General features: G+C 45.3%; 1 protein-coding gene across 1 annotated transcript in view; it reads right to left on the minus strand.

The window, feature by feature from the left end:
* The window catches only part of RHPN2 (rhophilin Rho GTPase binding protein 2), a 58,715-nt gene that overhangs the window by 30,381 nt on the left and 6,942 nt on the right, over positions 1-21,392 (minus strand). The window contains exons 2-3 of the mRNA XM_028123672.1: positions 15,870-15,985; positions 74-202 (exon numbers count right to left, since the gene is read on the minus strand). Coding sequence (XP_027979473.1) covers positions 74-202; positions 15,870-15,985 — 245 coding nt within the window. The remainder of the gene's footprint in view (positions 1-73; positions 203-15,869; positions 15,986-21,392) is intronic.

Genomic DNA, 21,392 nt, shown 5'->3' on the forward strand with positions numbered 1-21,392 from the left:
CTGAGCACCATCCCCTGATATGGCACGTTTTGAGGCTCAGAAAGTAACTAGAAGAAGCATTGCCCCCACTTACTCTGTGCTCTGGTAGACTCCCACTGAGATGTTGAGCCCCTCCAGCTCTTCCTTGAGCATCTGCAGGTCTGAGTTCACGAAGCTCAGTTCTAGGCGCACCTGCTCCCGTACCTTCTGGTTCGTAGCTACTCTGTTAGAAGAGAAGGGGGGAAAAGTGCCTTCAGCCAAGCTGCCCAGCTGCCAAGGGAGCAAACCTCCCAGGCCCCATAAGGAAGTTCTGAGGGTTCAGTTGCGGATGTGAGGGCCAGATGTGACCAGGTAAGATGTCTCCGAGATGCACCTGGCCTCTCTTGAGCCACTCCTGCCAGTAAATGGACCTCGGACGTAGCTGATAAACTGAGCTGCCAGACATGAATCTTAAGACACCCCTGCAAATGGGGCACCTGGGTGGCTCAGTTGTTAAGCATCTGCCTTCAGCTCAGGTCATGATCCCAGGGTCCTGGGAGCGAGCCCCACATGGGGCTCCCTGCTCGGCGGGAAGCCTGCTTCTCCCTCTCCCACTCCCCCTGCTTGTGTTCCCTCTCTCGCTGTGTCTCTCTCTGTCAAATAAATAAATAAAATCTTAAAAAAAAAAAAAGACACCCCTGCAAAGAATTAGCTTTGAGAAGAGAAAAGAGAACTGCTCCCAGCCACCCAAAAAGACCGTAAATTATCCCTGGAAAGGAAATGGGTAAGAAAACAGAGGAGGAGGTAATGCTCCTCAGCTCATTTTATGAGGTCTAGTCTTACCCTGACCCAGACCAGAGGAAGACATCACAAGAAAGCAAAACAATAAACCGACATCTTTCATGAATATGTATGCAAAAATCCTCAACAAAATATTAGCAAGCCAAACCCAGCAACATTTAACAAGGATTATATACCACAACCAAGTGGGACTTATCCCAGGATTGCAAGGTTGGTTTAATATCTGAAAATCAATTACTGTAACATACTATATTAATAGGATATAGGATAAAAACCACATGGTCCTCTCAATAGATACAAAAAAAGTCCAACACAGATTCATGATAAAAATTCTCAATAAACTAGGAACAGAAGAGAATTTACAAAACTCCATAAAAGGCATCTACGAAAACCCAAAGCTGGGCACCTGGGTGGCTCAGATGGTTAAGCGTCTGCCTTTGGCTCGGGTTGTGATCCCAGAGTCCTGGGATCGAGTCCCGCATTGGGCTCCCTGCTCCTTGGGAGCCTGCTTCTCCCTCTGCCTCTCTCTCTCTCTCTCTCGCTCATGAATAAATAAATAAAATCTTTAATAAAAAAAAAACCCAAAGCTAACATCATACTAGTGGTGAAAGACATGCTTCTCCATTATGATCAGGAACAAGGCAAAGACATCCATTTTTGCCACTTCTTTTTTTTTTTTAAAGATTTTATTTATTTATTTGAGAGAGAGAGAATGAGAGAGATCATGAGAGGGAAGAGGGTCAGAGGGAGAAGCAGACTCCCTGCTGAGCAGGGAGCCCGATGCAGGACTCGATCCCGGGACTCCAGGATCATGACCTGAGCCGAAAGCAGTCGCTTAACCAACTGAGCCACCCAGGCGCCCCATTTTTGCCACTTCTAATCACTACTGTACTAGAACTTCAAACCAGTGGCAATAGGTAAACAAAGAAATTAAAGGCATCTGGATTGGAAAGGAAGAAGTAAAACTGTCTTTATTCATAGATGACATAATCTCGTATGTAGAAAATCCCAAGGCATTCACATTCACTAGAACTAATACATTCAGCAAGGTCACAGGATACAATTCAATCCACAAAAATCAATTTTATCTCCACTACCAGCAATGAGCACTCTTAAGACGAAATTAAGAAAACAATTTCATTCACAACAGCAACAAAAAGAGTAAAATATTTTGAAATAAATTTAACAAAAGAAGCATTAGACTTGTACACTGAAAACTACAAAACACTGCATATTAAACAGAGAGACAGTCCGTGTTTACACATTAAACGATTCACTATTGTTAAGGTGTCAATTCTCCCTAATTGATCAATTCAATGCAGTTCCAGTCAAAATCCCACTGAACTTTTTAGTAGAAATTGACAAATTGATCCTAAAATTTATATGGAAATGCAAAGGATCTAGAAGCCAAATAATTTTGAAAAAGAACAAAGTTGGAGGATTTATGCTATCGGATTTTAAAACTTACTATAAATCCACAGCAATCAAGATAATGTAGTACGGACATAAGGATAGGCAATGGAACAGAACAGAATCCAGAAATAAATCCTTACATTTACAGTCAATTGCTTCTGACAAAGGTGACAAGACATTTCAAGGGAGGAAAGACAGTCTTTTCAACAGTGTCCCCAAGATTACCACCACATTCCGTGATCTACTTGGAGGACTCACAGGACTCATAACATAGTTGTACTCATGGCTCTGATTTACTACAGCAAAAGGGAAAGGTACATGGGGTGAGGTCTGGAGGAAACCAGGCACAGGCCGCAAAGGGTCCTCTTTCCCAGGAGAGTCACATGGGATGTGCTGAACTCCTCCAACAGTGTTCTGACAACACATGTAAAATGCTCTCTACTCAGGAAGCTCATTCGAGCCATGGTGGTCTAGGTTTTTACTGGGAACTGGTCAGGTAGGCACTTGTCTCTAGCATGTTCCAAAATTCCAGACTCCCAGAGGGAAAGCAGGTACTCAGCATAAACCACACTGTTTGTGCAAACAGTTCAGGCACAGTGAGCCCCTCTTATCAGTTCTGGAAATGGTGGAAACGATCCTGAAATTAAGTTTCCAGACACCAGCCAAGGGCCAACCTTGCAAGCAGGCTTTCTAAGGATAGCTCTCTCAGGTCTGCTTTGATTAACTCTTTTCTGCAGAATCAGCAAAAAACCTCAATCTAAATCTCATCCCATACATAAATATTAAGTCAAAATGGATCAGAGACGGGGCGCCTGGTGGCTCAGTCTGTTGAGCATCTGCCTTTGGCTCAGGTCATGATCTCAGGATCCTGGAATGGAGCTCCGTGTCCAGCTCCCTGCTCACCGGGGAATCTGCTTCTCCCACTCCCTCTGCCCCTCCTCCCCGCCCCGCTGGTGCTCTCTTTCTCATATGAATAAATAAAATCTTTAAAAAAAATGGATCAGAGACTTCAATATAAGAGCTAAAACTCTACCACTTCTAGAAGAAAATACAGAAGAAAATCTTTATGATCTTGGGCTGGACAAAGTGTTCTTCACTATACACCAAAAGCACAATCCATGAAAGAAAAATCGAATTGGATTCTGTCAAATGTAAAAACTTCTGTGATTCAGAAGACACCATAAAAGAAAAAAAAAAAAGAAAGAAAGAAAACACAAGCCACAGCCTGGGAGAAAAATATTTGCAAATTATATATCTGATAGAGACTTTGTATCTAGAATATATAAAGAGTTCTGCTGATTAAATAATAAAAAGACATACAATTTTTAACAGGCAAAAGATTTTTTTTTTAAATTGAGATGTAACTGACACACATTATATTAGTTTCAGGTATAAAACATAATAATTCCATATTTATATATATTGCAAAATGATCAGCACTATAAATCTAGTTAACAGTCACCACCATAGTTACAGAATTTTTTCTTGTGATAAGACCTTTTAAGACTTACTCTCTTAGCAACTTTAAAATATGCCATACGCTATTATTAACTATAGTCACTATGGAATACATTAAATCCCCACGACTTGTTTATTTTGTAACTGAAAGTTTGTGCCTCTTGACCCCCCTTTACCCATCTTCCAAGCCCCAACTCTGGCAAGCATCCATTTGTTCTCTGTATTGATGAGTTTTTTTTTTAAATAAAGATTCTACATATAAATGGGATCATACAGTATTTCTTTTTCTGACTTATTATCACTTAACACAATGCCCTCGAGGTCCATGCATGTTGTCACAAATGGCAAGACTTCATGCTTCTTTATGGCCAAATAACATTACATGGTATATATACACCGCATCTTCTTTATCACACATTCATCCATGGATGGAGCTTAGGTTGTTTTCCGTATCTTGGCCATTGTAAATAATACGTCAATGAACATGGGGGTGTATATAACTTTTCGAGTGAGCGTTTTTGTTTTCCTCAAATAAGGACCCAGAAGTGGAATTGCTGGATCACATGGTAGTTCTAATTTTAGCTTTTTTAAGGGAACTGCATACTGTTTTCCATAGTAGCTGCACCAATTTACATTCCCCACCAACAGTGCACGAGGGTTCCCTTTTCTCCATGTTCTCACCAACACTTATTATTTCTTCTCTTTTTGATAATAGCCATGGTCACAGGTTCAGGTCTCACTGTGGTTTTGATTTGCCGTTCCCACCTGATGAGTGATGTTGAGCATCTTTTCATGTGTCTACTGGCCATCTTTTGTCTTCTTTGGAAAAATGTCTATTCAGATCCTCTGCCCGTTTTTTATTTTTTTAAAAAAGATTTTATTTATTTATTTATTTGAGAGAGAGAATGAGAGGGGTTAGGGTCAGAGGGAGAAGCAGACTCCCCACCAAGCAGGGAGCCCGATGCGGGACTCGATCCCGGGACTCCAGGATCATAATCTGAGCCGAAGGCAGTCGCCCAACCAACTGAGCCACCCAGGTGCCCCTCTGCCCGTTTTTAAATCAGATTATTTTTGTGTTATTGAATTGTACGAGTTCTTTATGTATTCTGATATGAAACCCTCATCAGATAGATGATTTACAAATATTTTCTCCCACTGCCTTTTCATTTTGTTGATGGTCCTCGCTGTGCAGTTTTGCAGTTTGCTGTAGTCCCACGTGTTTATTTTTTTGCTTTTGTTGGTTTTGCTTTTGGTGTCAAATCCAAAAAATCATCACCATGTCCAGGGGCTTACCCCCTGTGTTTCCTTCTAGGACTTTTATGGTTTCGGGTCTCATATTCAAGTCTTTAACCTATTTTGAGTTAATTTTTGTGTGTCATGTAAGACAGTGGCCCAGTTTCATCTTTTATACATGGCTGTCCAGTTTCCCCATCACTAAGATGCTATCCTCTCTCCACTGTATATTCTTGGCTCCTTTGTATTAAGTGATTTGACCATATATGCATGGGTTTATTTCTGTTCTCTCTATTCTGTTTCACTCATCTATGTGTCTGTTTTTATGCCAATACCACACTGTTTTGATTACTATAGCTTGTTATATAGTTTGAAATCAGAAAGCGTGATACCTCCAGCTTTGTTCTTTCTCAAGATTGCTTTGACTATTCAGACTCTTGTGTGGTTCCATGGAAATTTTAGAATTGTTTTATCTATTTTTGAAAAGTGCCATTGGAATTTTGATAGGGATTGCACTGAATTTGTAGACTGCTTTGGCTGTATTGACATTTGAACAATGTTAATTCTTCCGATCCATGAGCATGGGATATCTTTCCATTTATTTGTGCCTTCAATGTCTTTCATCAGTGTCATAGTTTCCAGTGTACAGGTCTTTCATCTCTTTTGTTAAATTTATTCTTAGGTATTTTATTATTTTTGATGCAATTGTAAATGGAATTATTTTAATTTCTCTTTCTGGTAATTTGTTATTGGTATAGAAATAAGACAGATTCCTTATATTGATTGTGTATCCTGCAACTTTCTGAATTCATGAAATGGACAAAGACTTGAATAGACATTTTACTAAAGAATATATATGAATGTCTAATAAGCACACAAAAAGGTATGTCTTGACTCAATATTAAGGAAATACAAATTAAAAGCATAATGAGATACCAATACACAACTAGATTGGCTGTAATAAAAAAGAAACAGTAACAAGCGTTGGGGAGGATGTAGAGAAACTGGAACTCTCCTCACACACTGCTGAATGAATGTAAATTACACAGCATTTTGGAAAACAGCTGGGTAGTTTCTAAAAATGCTAAATATCCAGGGCACCTGGGTGCCTCTTGATTTTGGCTCAGGTCATGATCTGAGGGTCATGAGACTAAACCCTGAGTTGGACTCTGTGCTCAGTGGGGAGTCTGCTTGAGGATTCTCCCTCTCCCTCTGCCCCTCCCACCACTTGCTCTCTCTCTCTAATAAATCTTTTTTAAAAAAATCAATAAAAATGTTACACATAAACTTATCATACAACTGAGTAGCCCACTCCTAGGAATCTGTGACAGAAATGAAAATTTATATCCCAACAAAGGTGTATGTGATGTTTACAGTAGCATTACTCATAATAGGCAAAAAGTGGGGAAAACCCAGATATCCATTAACTGGCAAATTGGATAAGTAAAATGAGATATATCCCTAGAATGGAATGGTGTTAAGCAGTATGAAGGCATGAACTTCACCCAAGTCCTCAAAGCAGAATTTTGGACACCTGCTGGAAGACTTTACAGGTGCTCCCTCATTTTATGGATTAGGAATCATTGCAAAAGTAACACTGGCAATAATAACCAAGTACTGAGCCAGGCCTTGGGGGGCACATGCCCATGAACCATCCCGGCAAGTCCTCAGTCATTCCTCGGACCAGCTACTAGAACTTCCTCCTTTCATGAATGAGGACACCTGAGGTTCATCAGCCAAGAGCTCTAACCAGGGGAAGAAATGGTACATGATCACCTTCCCCGCACCAGCTGATGAAAATCCAGCCACCTGTCACAGGCTCGCTTTTGCTCACCGCCTGTTCACCTTTCCCCCAGAAAGTAAAATGCTAAACCACTTCCCCTACAGTCTGTCCTCTGCACTGGGGCTCTCCTTACCTTGCCACATATTTGAGCTCATCAATTTCTCTCCATGATGTGTTTATATGTATTCTCCCCCTTCTCTCTCTCCTCTGCCCATCACTGAAATCCTTTTCCTTGACCCACAAGCTTATGCCACGCCTCCTCAGAAAAAGCCATGCTTGACCCTGGCTGCAAATAGGACGACACTGGCCCTTTAACTACTCGGTACATCTTCACACATGCACATCTGGGCTTCCCAGCAGGGCAATGAGATATTCGAAGCTCAGTCTGGTGAATATCATTGGTTTGGATTTTGGTGGGGAGGGGCGAAAGCATGATTACCCATAAGAAGTTCATTTTATTTTTACTTTTTTTAAAGATTTTATTTATTTATTTGACAGAGAGAGTGAGAGAGCACAAGCAGGGGGAACAGTAGAGGGAGAGGGAGAAGCAGGCTCCCCGCCAAGCAAGGAACCCAATGCGGGGCTCGATCCCAGGACCCTGAGATCATGACCTGAGCCGAAGGCAGACGCTTAACCATCTGAGCCACCCAGGCGCCCGAAGAAGTTCATTTTATATCACAACACAGTATACACATACACATACATACCCCTAAAACAAAAGTCACACAAACCAAACTTTGCCACACATACAATATATGCCAATATATTTTATTCTACTCTAATAGCGTATTTTTTTAAGAGTAATATATGCAACTCTCCAATTCTGATTCTCTGACACCAACTGGGTGTCCAGCAATTCAATTCAACTCAATTCCTACAGATTAAAGGCTCAGTACCCCAAGACTGCCCCCACGTCAAGTGCCAGTCACAAGGCTGGGGGGGGCACCTGTATTTGTGACCAACCAGCTACAAATCAAGGGTTCCCCCAACACCCTTCTATGATAATTTGCCAGAATGACTCAGAAAACTCAGGAGAACACTTTACTTACATTTACTGTGGTTTATTTTAAAGGACACAACTTAAGAACAGTCAGATGGAATAGATCCACAGGCCAAGGAGGGGTAAAGAGCTTCCATGTTCTCTCCAGGCACATCATCCCCCGCCCCCAGCACCTCGATGTGTTCACCATCCTGGAACCTCCCAAACCTCATTGTGGGGTGTTATATGGAGGTTTCATTATTTCATTATGTGGGCACAATTGATTAAATATTGGCCATTGCCAACTGAACTCAATCTTCAGCCCCCTTCCCCTCCCCGGAAGTCCAGGGGTGGCTCTGTAAGTTCTAATCCTCTCACCACGTTTGGTCTTTCTGGTTAAAAGCCCCATTTTGAAGGCCCTGTCCCCCCATTAGCATACAGAAGACAGGAGATTCCAAGGGTTCTAGGAGCTCTGTGCCAGGAACCAGGCATAGCGTCTTTATTTATTTTTAATTAAGCTCTATGCCCAACGTGGGGCTTCAACTCACAACCCTGAGATTGAGTCCCACACTCTACCAACTGAGCCGGCCAGGCACCCCCAAATATTTATTTTTTATAATACCACAGCAACGCCATGAATTGATTTTATTACACACCACAATCACAATCTGCCGCTTGTAAAATCTGCACCACAGAGATGTTTCTGAGAAGGTGACTGATTCACTAGCTGATAATGTCCACAAGGACACGAGGAAAGAAACTGGGAAAAGCTTCTTCTTTGCAACTGGTTTGCCTTTGTCTGAACCAACAGGTATGAAATGTGTTCCGAGTCACAGTCCCGACTTCATACTGCCTGCCAGGAAGCTCAGAAACAAACTGTGGCCCATGTCTAACAAAGAATACAGAAGTTACAATGGAGAACAAGACCTTTGCCTTCTATTTCTTTCTCTTTCTCCTGGAAATTGGCATTGTCTTTTCCACATGGTGGGGGCTCAGTAAATTTCAGTTGATGTAAGAACAAATGGCAGTAAAGACCACTCTCTAGAAGCAATGGCGGGGGTTGGGAGGGACTGGTTCTCTGCAACAGAGTGGATTCAACTTAAATATAACAACTTACACCCTTGCCCAAATATCTGTAGAGCCTCCAAATAGACCAACTTGATTTTTCCACCTCTATATATTGATTTGCCACTTCTCTTCCCTCTTGACTTGGCAATTTGAGATTTAGGATTGGCAACAAATCAATGAGCTGCTCTTTGGACATGGACCTCTGTGTGGGTCACTCTGGAAAAAGGTAGTGGCCAGGTGGGGCTTCAGGGTCAGTCTCCACAATGCTAACCTTTGGGTACAAAGACGAATGGGAAACCAACCCTCGAGTGTGAGCTGTTTCTAGCACAGAGAATGATTTTTCACAGACTCACTGGTGGAAGGGGGCTTCTCAAAGAAGGTAAATCAACTGAATATGATGTATGTGCCCAGGCTGGGAGAATAGCCTGGGGTAACATATAAAAATAGAATCAGGTGGCCCAAATTAGGAATTAAAACGAGAGCCTCAGTCTCCTCAGTACTGGTGCTCTGCATCTGGGCTGCCTTTCCAAACGACAACAAATTGTTTCTATGGGCCTCCTTGGAAGAACATGGCTTTTTTTCTCATGTTCCCTTGTTTGCAAACCTCCTCTGAGAAGCTTATGGCCCAATAACTGATGTTATAGCCCTTGAGGCCAACCAGGATGAGGGAGAAGGGTGTTTCAGCCCAGAGTCTCCAACTTAGATTCTCCACAGCCTCCCTCTGGCCTGGACCTCCAAGGAAAGGCTTCTTCCCTTGGGTTTTTCATAGAGTATGCACACACTTGCAAATGTCAAGAATGAGAAGGTGTCCCACTGACTCTATGACTGATCAGCCCAACAAGCGTGAATGGGGATGGAAGGCTGCATTCAATTATTTCCTGAGGGTACTGACGCGTTCTTTCCCTGAATTTGGAGCTGCTGAGACCTCTTCTACCTTAAGAAGCTCCTATGTGGTAATGGCTTACTTCTTTGCTCCAAGTCCAAAATTTCTTTAACATCCAGTGTTTTGTCTTAAAGATGCAGGTGAATTTTGAATGTTGATGCATATACCTCCATTTGCTTTAGTGTAACTTTTTCCTTCCAAGTCTTTCGGTAAAATTGCCCCCTTCCCCCGCAACCAGGAACAGGCATGTTGAAAAGCACCAAAGACTTGCACCAGCTTCGGAGACCTTATTGGAACAGTTTGACCTTAACCCATCTGACCCCAAATCCTGCAAGTACCAGCTGGTGGCCTCCTGTGGTCACCCAGCGAGGGCAGCAGATCAGCCGGTCTGGCAAGGCATTTGCTCCCAGTGTAGCCAGTGTAGGAAGGGAGGCCTCAGGGTTGCTGTGAGCCCCAAAGGCCAAGGGGGGCTCACACACCACACAGCACAGACACACACCAGTCTCCCTCAGAACTGACGGTGTGAGCAGCCACTAACCTCGAGTCACTCTTATTACAGCTGACACTACCCCTGGTCACCCCCGGCCCAGAGCTTCATGACCCTCTGGAGCAGAGGTTACAAACTGGAGGTCAAGGGGGGCTTGTTTACTTGGTCCTTAGGGTGTTATTCCCCCCCATTCAACTATGCGCCAATATTTAAAATTCAACTCTCAGAAGATTCAAAAAACAAAAAAAGGAGAGAAAAAAGTCAGATCCCTAACTTCTGCTAAAAAAAAACATCTGCAGACCTGGCAACCCTCATCCTCCCCTCCATCTGAGGCACACTGCAGGTGGCCCCTCCAGAGAGAGCATGTGCTCTGCACTTCGCCACTGTCCCCACCACTCCCTAATGCCTCACAGCACCAGGTCCAGCCCCTGTGGTCTTTCCCGAGCCCACCCAGCCCCTGTAAGCCTCAGAGGGGGCCAGCCCTGCTCTAAAAGGTACCAGTACAAGAGGGGAACCTGAGCCCAAAGACGTTAAACGCCCTGCCCTTATGCAAAGGCCCAGTTAGTGAAAATGGAACAACATGGCAACACACTTTAAATTTCACAAAGACCATCTCTGTTTCAGAGAAACAGCGGCACGTTTCCACTCCAGCTTTACTCAAGGGAGGGCAGGGTGCTAGGAAAAGAGAATATTGTCCTTGCTTAGCCTGGAAAAGTACATTTAAAATATCTGATCCCTTTCCAGTCAAACTCCAGGAAGCTCACAGACTCTTAGCAGATCTGGCTCAGAGGAGAAGACCTTGAAGGGGTACAAAGCTTGGCTCCTCACAGGGCCTGCCCAGCCCCCTACCAATGCAGGTAAGCACTGGGACCCGGGCACTCCTGCATTTGGGGGACATCTTCCCAAATGCTCTTTTTTTAAAAGATTTTATTTATGTGAGAAAGAGAGAGAATGTGAGTAAGGAGGGGCTGAGGGAGAGATAATCTGAAGCAGATTCCACAATGAGCATGGAGCCCAAAGTGGGGCTCGATCCCACGACTACGAGACCATGACCTGAGCCGAAACCAAGAGTCGGACGCTGAACCAACCCAGCCACCTAGGCACCCCCCTTCACACGCTCTATCTTTATCTGAGGGCCATGGAGGGACATCCGAGAACCTGAAAGCAGACAGGCGCACAGACCTCGGCAGCAGGGACAGCCACCTAATCAGCCACCCAGCGACAACCACGGGGCCAGAGCCGGACTTGGCTGAACGCCTTATTTGTTTTCGGGAAACCGTTGGTGCTGCTGGAGTCAGATTAATAAATACCTTTAGGGTTCTCTCTCACAACATTCTCCAGAAAGGGCCACTATGAACTTTTAGGTCACTGCGAAAATCATTAACAAGCCCACCCTACCCCTCCCCCCACCACCAGCTCCCTAACGGCCAACCTGACAATGAACTTGAACCACCGGGCCTTGGAGCCTGTTTGCTGCTATCGTTAAAAGAGCAAGACAGAAGGGCGCCTGGGTGGCTCAGTCGTTAAGCGTCTGCCTTCAGCTCAGGTCATGATCCCAGGGTCCTGGGATCGAGCCCTGCATCGGGCTCTCTGCTCCACAGGAAGCCTGCTTCTCCCTCTCCCATCTCCCCCTGCTTGTGTTCCCTCTCTCACTGTGTCTCTGTCAAATAAATAAATAAAATCTTAAAAAAAAAAAAAAAAAAAAGCAAGACAGACAAAACCACCCCGGTTCCGCCTTAGAAACACCAAGGCCCCTGGTCAGAGGGGGCCTCCCTGACTGGCCTGTTTCTAAGGCTGTGCCACGCGGTCACATTTCCCTTTCATCGACACCCTAGAAAACATCACCTCTGACATCACTGGACTTATCTGCTCTGTATTTAAGGTCCCCCCACAGGAGATCAAGCATCCAGAAAGCAGGGCCTGCAGCCTTCTCCTCTTGCACCCCAAACACAGCCTGTCACTTCCTAGGTGCTCAGCAAATTCATTTATGGGGTGAATGAACGGCCCAATCCACTGCAGTCCGCTCCTGGGGAGCCACAGAGGCAAGGCTGCCCGCCTGCCTCCTTAGCCGCACCAAAGTGTCAACCAAAACCAGCCACCACAAATCACACCGGGGGGGGGGGGGGGATGGGAGGGGATATGCCTGCAGCCTTCCCAGCACGGCAAGCTCAGCTGGCCCAGGGCCGCTGATCCCAAAATGGGGGCTTCTCCCAAGCTACACCGGATGCATGAGGTCCACTATACCGTGGATCTGACCGTCCCCAGCTCCAGACTTCTCTGGGGACAAAGACACTGCCAGACATTTTAAATGACCGACTCTTTTTTTTTTTTTTTTTTTTAAACCTGCCAGACAATTTTAAAAGGTGAAATGTCGTGGGGCGTCTGGCTAGTTCAGGCAGGGGAGCTTGTGACTCTTGATCTCAGGGTTCTGAGTCCGAGCCCCACGTTGGGTGTAGAGATTACTTAAAAATAAATAAGTAAATAAACTTAAAAAAAAATAAAATAAGGGTGAAATGTTATAATGGCTTCGCCGTCCCCTCCAGTCACAACCTAGCTTCTACCCTGTTAAAGAAGTAGCCAGAGAAGAGGTTTCCAGAACCCTGGCCACGCCAGGACTTGTGTTCTCTGCTAGCCCACGTACATCAATGCCGACACAAGGCACTGTTGTTCCTGAGCTGGTGGCAGGTTTAGGTGGTTGGTGATACTATCCTCCAGGCCTTTGCAGGATCTCACAATAAAAATGAATAAAAGTAATTCAGGCACTTCGTAAAAGAACATCCAGACACCAGAGGAAGTAACATGACAAGTAAGAGTCACCTCCACCCCCATCCCTGATCTTGCCCCCCCCCCCCCCGAGCTGACTCTAACAGCTTCTTTCTGGAAAAAGTCTCTGCGTGCACAAAAGCAAACATACCAATCCTTTAAACACATATGCAGGGCATGGTGTCCTGCATCTCCCTGTTCCCGCACTTAGTATCTCAGACATCTTTCCTAGGAAGCAGACACAGAAGGATTCACAAATGAAGCTGCCCTAAGTTTATGCCTCCTACCTTTACTGGGTGCTCAGGGGAGCAGCCCCTGTGGCGGAGCTGATCATGCTACTGGGCCGTATCTGACCATCAGAGTATCGCAGCTCTGTTACAAACACCTGGTTTGGTGTATTTGCTTTTCCCAACAGTCTCAGAGCAGCCTCTGGGCTCTCCAGGCCTCCAACGGTGCAGCTGACCCACTGGGAACACCCAGTATCCATATCCTGCCAGGTTTCCGGGTTCCCTCCAGGTTTGTGGGTTCCAGGCCCCTGCGAGCGCCCCATGTCTCTTTCTGAGACTGCAGGAGGCATCTCTCTCACTTGGCCGGGCAGCAGGCACAGTGTTGACCACCCAGTGCAGAAGGCGGCATGCGGCTGACAAGAGTTACCCCCAAACTCTGAAGGAAGAAGGAAAGCTACCCTCTATAAACAAGAGGAAGCTGACACACCCGTCTGGCATTGCACCAAAAGGTGTGGGGAGGGCTTAGAGCTGCCTGTGACACAGGTAAAGCTTCACTGAGTTCTAAGCTTGATAAGTATTTTCCCACCAGAGCCCCAAGGCCATGGGGGCTGCACTGGGTCCTCTCTTTAGAGGGATGGACACTGGCAACAGAAATGGCCCATTCCCGAACAAATAATCCTAAAATTTGTATGGAACCAGAAGAGGCCCCGAACAGCCAGAGGAATGTTGAAAAAGAAAAGCAAAGCTGGTGGCATCACAATTCCGGACTTACAGCTCTATTACAAAGCTGTCATCATCAAGACAGTATGGTACTGGCACAAAAACAGACACATAGATCGATGGAACGGAATAGAGAGCCCAGAAATAGACCCTCAACTCTATGGTCAACTAATCTATGACAAAGCAGGAAAGAATGTCCAATGGAAAAAAGACAGTCTCTTCAACAAATGGTGTTGGGAAAATTGGACAGCTACATGCAGAAGAATGAAACTGGACCATTTCCTTATACCACACACAAAAATAGACTCCAAATGGTTGAAAGACCTAAACGTGAGACAGGAGTCCATCAAAATCCTAAAGGAGAACACAGGCAGCAACCTCTTCGACCTCAGCCGCAGCAACGTCTTCCTAGAAACATCGCCAAAGGCAAGGGAAGCAAGGGCAAAAATGAACTATTGGGACTTCATCAAGATGAAAAGCTTTTGCACAGCAAAAGAAACAGTCCACAAAACCAAAAGACAACCGACAGAATGGGAGAAAATATTTGCAAACGACATATCAGATAAAGGGCTAGTATCCGAAATCTATAAAGAACTTACCAAACTCAACACCCAAAGAACAAATAATCCAATCAAGAAATGGGCATATGACATGAACAGACATTTTTTCAAAGAAGACATCCAAATGGCCAACAGACACATGAAGAAGTGCTCAACATTGCTTGGCATCAGGGAAATCCAAATCAAAACCTCAATGAGATACCACCTCACACCAGTCAGAATGGCTCAAATTAACAAGTCAGGAAACGACAGATGTTGGCGGGGATGCGGAGAAAGGGGAACCCTCCTACACTGTTGGTGGGAATGCACGCTGGTGCAGCCACTCTGGAAAACGGTATGGAGGTTCCTCAAACAGTTGAAAATAGAGCTACCATACGATCCAGCAATTGCACTCCTGGGTATTTACCCCAAAGATACAAATGTAGGGATCCGAAGGGGTACGTGCATCCCGATGTTTATAGCAGCAATGTCCACAATAGCCAAACTGTGGAAAGAGCCAAGATGTCCATCGACAGATGAATGGATAAGGAAGAAGTGGTATATATACACAATGGAATATTATGCAGCCATCAAAAGGAATGAGATCTTGCCATTTGCAACGACGTGGATGTAACTGGAGGGTGTTACGCTGAGTGAAATAAGTCAATCAGAGAAAGACATGTATCATATGACCTCACTGATATGAGGAATTCTTAATCTCAGGAAACAAACTGAGGGTTGCTGGAGTGGTGGGGGGTGGGAGGGATGGGGTGGCTGGGTGATAGACATTGGGGAGGGTATGTGCTATGGTGAGCGCTGTGAATTGTACAAGACTGATGAATCACAGATCTGTACTTGTGAAACAAATAATGCAATATATGTTAAGAAAAAAAAAAGAAGATAGCAGGAAGGGAAGAATGAAGGGGAGTAAGTCGGAGGAGGAGACGAACCATGAGAGACGATGGACTCTGAAAAACAAACTGAGGTTCTAGAGGGGAGGGGGGTGGGGGGATGGGTTAGCCTGGTGACGGGTATTAAAGAGGGCACATTCTGCGTGGAGCACTGGGTGTTATGCACAAACAATGAATCATGGAACACTACATCAAAAACTAATGATGTAATGTATGGTGATTAACATAACAATAAAAAATTATAAAAAAAAAAAAAAGAAATGTCCCATTCCTTCCCTCCTGCCTTCTTCTCCTTTATACATCCGTTACCAAGCAGTGATTCTAGACCGGGCATAGTTTCTCCACTAGGCAACAGAGAAAACAGACACGTCCCATAGAAAGCAGGGAAAACAAACAGGAATGTGATCATTGGCTTCCCCCATCTCCAATCACACAAACAGGCTGGGTAAAATACTTGTCCTGAACATAATCAAGCTCTAGGCAAGGAAGGGCCTGCTCCAGGCACCAGCAACAAGGAGGGGACCCCCAAAGTTAAAATAAACCCAAGAGCTAGAGAGGAAGCCAGGCAGGCCTGAGAGTTTCGGGACGGACAGGCCCCAGGAAAGGCTGGCTCCCCACCGAGGCAATGGAGCCAGCAGTCACTCACTTCAGGAGGTTTTCTGCTCCCGTTCTCATCCGCACAGCTTTCAGGATCTGCTGGTTCAAGGCAGCCCTCTGATTCTGCAGTCGGCTCCGGCCAGTTTGTGCAAGAGGATTGCAACCCTAAGGGAAAATGAGAGATGACCCTTCAGAGGTCAGCCACTCTAAACATGACGACAACGTTGAATATAACAGAAATGCTTTAAAAACTAACCTGTTCTGAAAATAAAAGTAACATCAAAATGGGAAATACACAAAATATCGAGAAGTATCAAAAGAAAACAAAAGTCACTCATAACAATGCAACTCCAAAACAGCCACTGTACGGTGGTTTTCTCCCTGCCCGTGTGTTTTACACGCTTATTGTCATTTTTCATATTAGTGCAGTGTTGGGAGTTCCCAAGACCAGCCCCACATTCAGATTCACTAAGACTCACAGGACTCAGCATATAACTGCACTGACAGCTATATGACGGCAACTTCGTAAGGATACAGAGCTGGATCACAAGGGGGAAAGACATGGGTAGGTTCTAGAGCAATCCACCAGCAGCCTCCCTTATGCTTTCCCCCTCCCATGAAGGGTCACACAGAGCATATCCTTCCCCCAGCAACAAAAACGCAGCCACGTGTGTATGATGTCACCGCCCAGGTTGGCCCATTAGAAAATCAACACCCAGGGTTTTTATTGGGGACTGATCACAAAGGCACCCCCTGCCTAGCACGTAACCAAATTCTAGACTCCAAGAAAGCAGGTGTTCCTCATAAACCACGTGGTCTGTGCCATCGGTCTGGGGGGGGGTGAGCTAACCTTATCAGTTAGGGGATGAAGGGAACACTCCAAGAGCCAGGTTCCCAGGTGCCAGGGAGAGGCCAACCTTTGCAAGCAGACCTTCCCAAGAATAGCAGCCTCAAGCCTGCTATATTAACCCTTTCCTGCACAGTGGCACATACAGTATATCAAAATTTCTCACGTAATACTCTAACATTAAAACTTCCTTTATTATGAAATGTTTCTCAAAACCATGATTTTAATGACTGAATATTATGGCCTTTAAAAAAAAACGATTTACCATTTCCTTATAGTGGGACATTTAGATTGCTTCCAAGTATCTGCTATTAGATATAATTACTTGATGCATATTTGTAAGCATGAATCTTTATCAACCTCTACTTTTTTCTTTAAGGTCCATATCTAGGGCAAAGGTATAGCCCTAGAAACTTCAAGACCTCCAGGTCACCAGCCTAATTACCCTCCAAGAGAGAAAGGCAATCCCTACCCCTTGTCCTCTCCCCCTTAGCCTTAGGCAACCACAAATCTACTTTGTCTGTATAGATTTGCTTACTCTGGATATTTCATGCAAGTGGAATTATACAAAATATGGTCTTTTGGGATGGGCCTCCTTCACTTAGCATGATTTTTCAAGGTTTATCCATCTTGGAGCAGGTATCAGTAATATACTTCTTTTTGTCCTGGACTAATACCCCATTATAAGTACATACCACATTGGGGCACCTGGGTGGCTCAGTTGGTTAAGTGTCTGCCTTTGGCTCAGGTCATGATCCCAGGACCCTGGGATGGAGTCCCATATTGGGCTCCCTGCTCAGCGGGGAGCCTGCTTCTCCCTCACCCTCTGCTGCTCCCCCTGCTTGTGCTCTCTCATGCTGTCAAATGGATGAATAAAATCTTAAAAAAAAAAAAAAGGAATGTAGGACATTAATTTATCCATTCATCAGCTGATGGCCATTTGGGAGTGTTTTCACTTTTTGGCTATTATGAATAAGGCTGCTTATCTGTGTACACATTTTTATGTGGATGTTTTTATGTTTTCCTTTCTCTCGGGTATATATCGAGGAGTGGAACTATTGTGCCATATGGTTAATCCTGGGTCTAACCAACTGAGGAACTGTCAAACTATTTTCCAAAGTGGCTATACGATTTTACATTCCCACCAACAATATATGAGGGTTCCAATTTATCCATATCCTTGACAATACTAGTTATTATTTTTTTTAATAGACAATCTAATGTGTGTGAGATCTCATTATGGTTTGGATTTGCATTTCCCTGATGGTTAATGATGTTTAACATCTTTTCACGTGCTTATTGGCCCTTCGTGTATCTTCCTTGGAGAAATATCGATTCAGATATTGGCCCATTTTAAACCGAGTTGTCTTTATTTTTGAATTGAAAAGTATTCTTTTTATTTATCTTAGAGAGAGAGCAGGGGCGAGGGGCAGAGGGAGAGAGAAACCCAAGCAGACTCCGTGCTGAGCACGGAGCCCCACACAGGGCTCGATCTCATGACCTGAGCTGAAACCAAGAGTCAGCACTTACCCAACTGCGCCACCCAGGCGCTGCCTGAAAAGTATTATTTTTAATCTTTGCCAAGTTGATATGCAAAAACAGGTATCCTGTTCTTCCAATTTGCATTTATTATTGGTAAACTTTTTTTTTCATAAATTATTGATCACATGAATTTCTTTTTCAGTGAATTGTCTTGTGTCGTCTGTTCATTATTTCCTAGAGTATTTGGACTGCAATGTTTCATTCTGAAAAGTTTAAGAACAGAATGAAAGTTTCATTTTAACCTACCGGTGTGCTTCCCACCGTCAGGTAAGAAGGCCTGGGATCTGAGTGAGGGCTCCATTCCTTTGTGAAGCTTATCTTTAGATTCTGCCCACTGAGGGGGGCTGCGGTTACACCCCGGGGGGTGGCTGGTGGGCAGCACTCCGTTTAGAGATGTCCTTTCTCTGCAACTGCATCCCTGCCATTCAGCTCGGCCCCACCTCTGCCCAAGCCATGCCCGTGGCCTCCACCCCAAGGAGGGAGAAGTTATTCAGAGCCCTAATCTTCTCAGGGATTCCCCGTATCAGTGGCCTTTGGACCAGTGGGTCAGAAACGAGTTAAGTTCCTCCTTCCACAAAGTTTTCTCATTCTTACTTGCCAGCAGGTCACCACCCACCTGCCCCCAGCAGCATCCCCAAGTTCCAATTACACATATATTCATAATCTGAGTTGGAATGGTCTTACAGCTAACATCTTTCCAACCACTCAATGATCTCTGATTTAAAATAAAAATCAGGAAACTACCTTTTTGCAGATAGAAGACTGACATGTCTTTTAATGTGAAGCTAAATGAATATTAAAGTTCTAAAATAATGGCCCTCCTTTTCCTTTATGCTTTCCAAAATTACTATGAAGGGATGGTCTGATCTGACTCAAAATCACATGCTTCAACCCAAGCTGTGTTCCATTTTACAGAAAGGCTTTAATAACAAATTCCTTTATGTACATTCCCGGAGCTAAGATAAGCAGCCATTCCAGCTCACAGGTAAGAACTTTTTCCTGCTCCTATACTTTACCCAACTTCTGGCTGGCCCACAGATGCGGAGTCAGGTTTCTAGATAAGACAGAGGAATGCCTAGGATTAGATATGATTGAGTAATTGGAACCAAAACGACATTACTTCTTACTGACAGGTAGGAATGCTGGGCCAGCTGGAAACACTAGGAGCCCACAAGACTACATGGAAGCTTCTGGGAGCCCCATGAGGCAAATCTGGGCAAGACTGCTATAAAGACCCCCTGGCATCTCCAGAGGCTGCTAGCTGTCCACTGGCCCCCACCAGTGGTTCTCTGCTGCTGGGAACCCACAGTCCTCACTCATGCCTTCCTTCTTGGTGGGTTCATAACAGGATGTTGAGTGACTGCAAACTGGAGGGGTTGTGCCAGGGCCCCAAGCAGCACCTGTCACACCTGCCTAGCCTGGGAACCAGGAACGGTGTGTTGGCGGGGGGAGGGGGGGGCGTTGCTGAACCATCCTGGCCTCGAGGGTCACAGTCCTACAGTGAAGTGAGTCTTTCCACCACACAGAGTCTGTTGGTTCCCTTCCCAGACTAAGGTGGGGGCAACTCCAACAGGGTTAAAATGCTGGAAGGATGGTCCCACAGCCAACACCCAGAAGAGCAAGTACACTAAGTAAAGCCTCAACTTCATCACATGGTGTGTCCCATGAGTCAGACCGCTGGTGTGGACCCTGGGACATTAGCCGAGATCCCAGTGACACCTCGGCTTCACCATATGGGATGTCCCATGAGTCAGCCTGCCGGTGTGGATGCTGGGACAGCAGCTGCGATCCCCCAGTTCTGAGGCTTGCTGGTCAAGTGAGTTACTCAAGATCCTCCGGGCACGGAGGGCGGGGCCAGGACTGAAGCCCATGTCTCTGCTTGCTGCCACTCTAAGGTGAGCCGTGAAGCAGCCAGCAGCAGGAATACGGCGGGGGGGGGGGGGGGCGTGTGGAGGGGGGTGCCAGGACAGCTTGGCTGCGACCCCCAGACACCCCTCCCATGCTTCCTGGCTGAGCTGCCCAGCAACACTGAGCATCCTTTGGTCACAGTGACCTGTCCCATTCTGCCACTCTCCCACCTCACAGCCCTTGACAGTCAAGGGTGGTAACTCAATGCTCCCCCATCTCCTTTCCAAGAGGAAAAACACTGACTTCATGCCTACTCAGTAGGAAATTGAAGGCCCCTGGCCCCTGAGAGGGAGTGACCCTGACTCAGAGTGAGCACCTGACATAGGATAATCAGAACCCATCAGGAAAACATCTTCATTTTCCCCTACTGGCCTTTACCATCGGTGGGGAGTGTCTCCCCAGAAATGAAAACCAATCCAGGGGGAACACAGCTGAGAAATTGTTCGTAGCAGCATTTGAGCCCTAGATCAAGCCAGACCTGGAACGATTCCTCCGGACTGCTGTTACAGGAGCCAATGCATTCCCTTTCGTGCCGAAGCTACTTTTTAAATTGAGGTATAAATTACACATAGTAAAACATACAGATTCTAAATATACAGTTCGATGAGTTTGGACAAATGTATAAACCTCTGTAACCACTACTCCAATCAAAAAGAACATTTTCATCACCCCCCAGGCCACCAACACTCTGGTTTCTATCACCACAGACTTCTGCCTGTCCTAGAACTTCAGATAAATGGAATCATATAGTACAGACTCTTCTGTGTCTGGCTTACTGTGCTTCAATATTATGCTTTGAGATTCACCCATACGGTTGCACTCATCAGTGGCCTGCTCCTTCTCATTGCTAGAATTCCATTGTAGGGATGCGCCACAGTGTGTTTATGTGTCATTTTGGATTGGATTTTTCTGGCATCTGCAATTAATTCTTTCATGAGTCCTAATTAGAATAAGTTCACCTCGAGTGAAAACTCCCTTTGTCAACATCTCCCTGGTGTGCCCTTTGCGCCTAGTCCCATCACTCAGCTGGGAAACAAGTATTTAAAAGCAATACCCAGGCGCAAACTGGAGGCACTTAATTTGCCAGGAAGGAAAAGCTACTCAGCCTACACCTTGCAGAGACAGACCTGAGGAAGGCAGAAAGGCCAGGCCACCCAGACGGCAGATGCAGAGGGAATGGAACTGTCTTTCCCTCCCCACACCCCTCCCCAACCACCCCCCCCACACCCTGCACTCAGGTCAGTGCCTGGCACCTGGCTCCCCTCACCCCAGAAA

This window comes from Eumetopias jubatus, unplaced genomic scaffold, assembly GCF_037043125.1.
Source record: "Eumetopias jubatus isolate StellerSeaLion01/CBP00866 unplaced genomic scaffold, mEumJub1_p1.0 scaffold_10, whole genome shotgun sequence".
In the NCBI taxonomy this organism is placed as follows: Eukaryota; Metazoa; Chordata; class Mammalia; order Carnivora; family Otariidae; genus Eumetopias; species Eumetopias jubatus.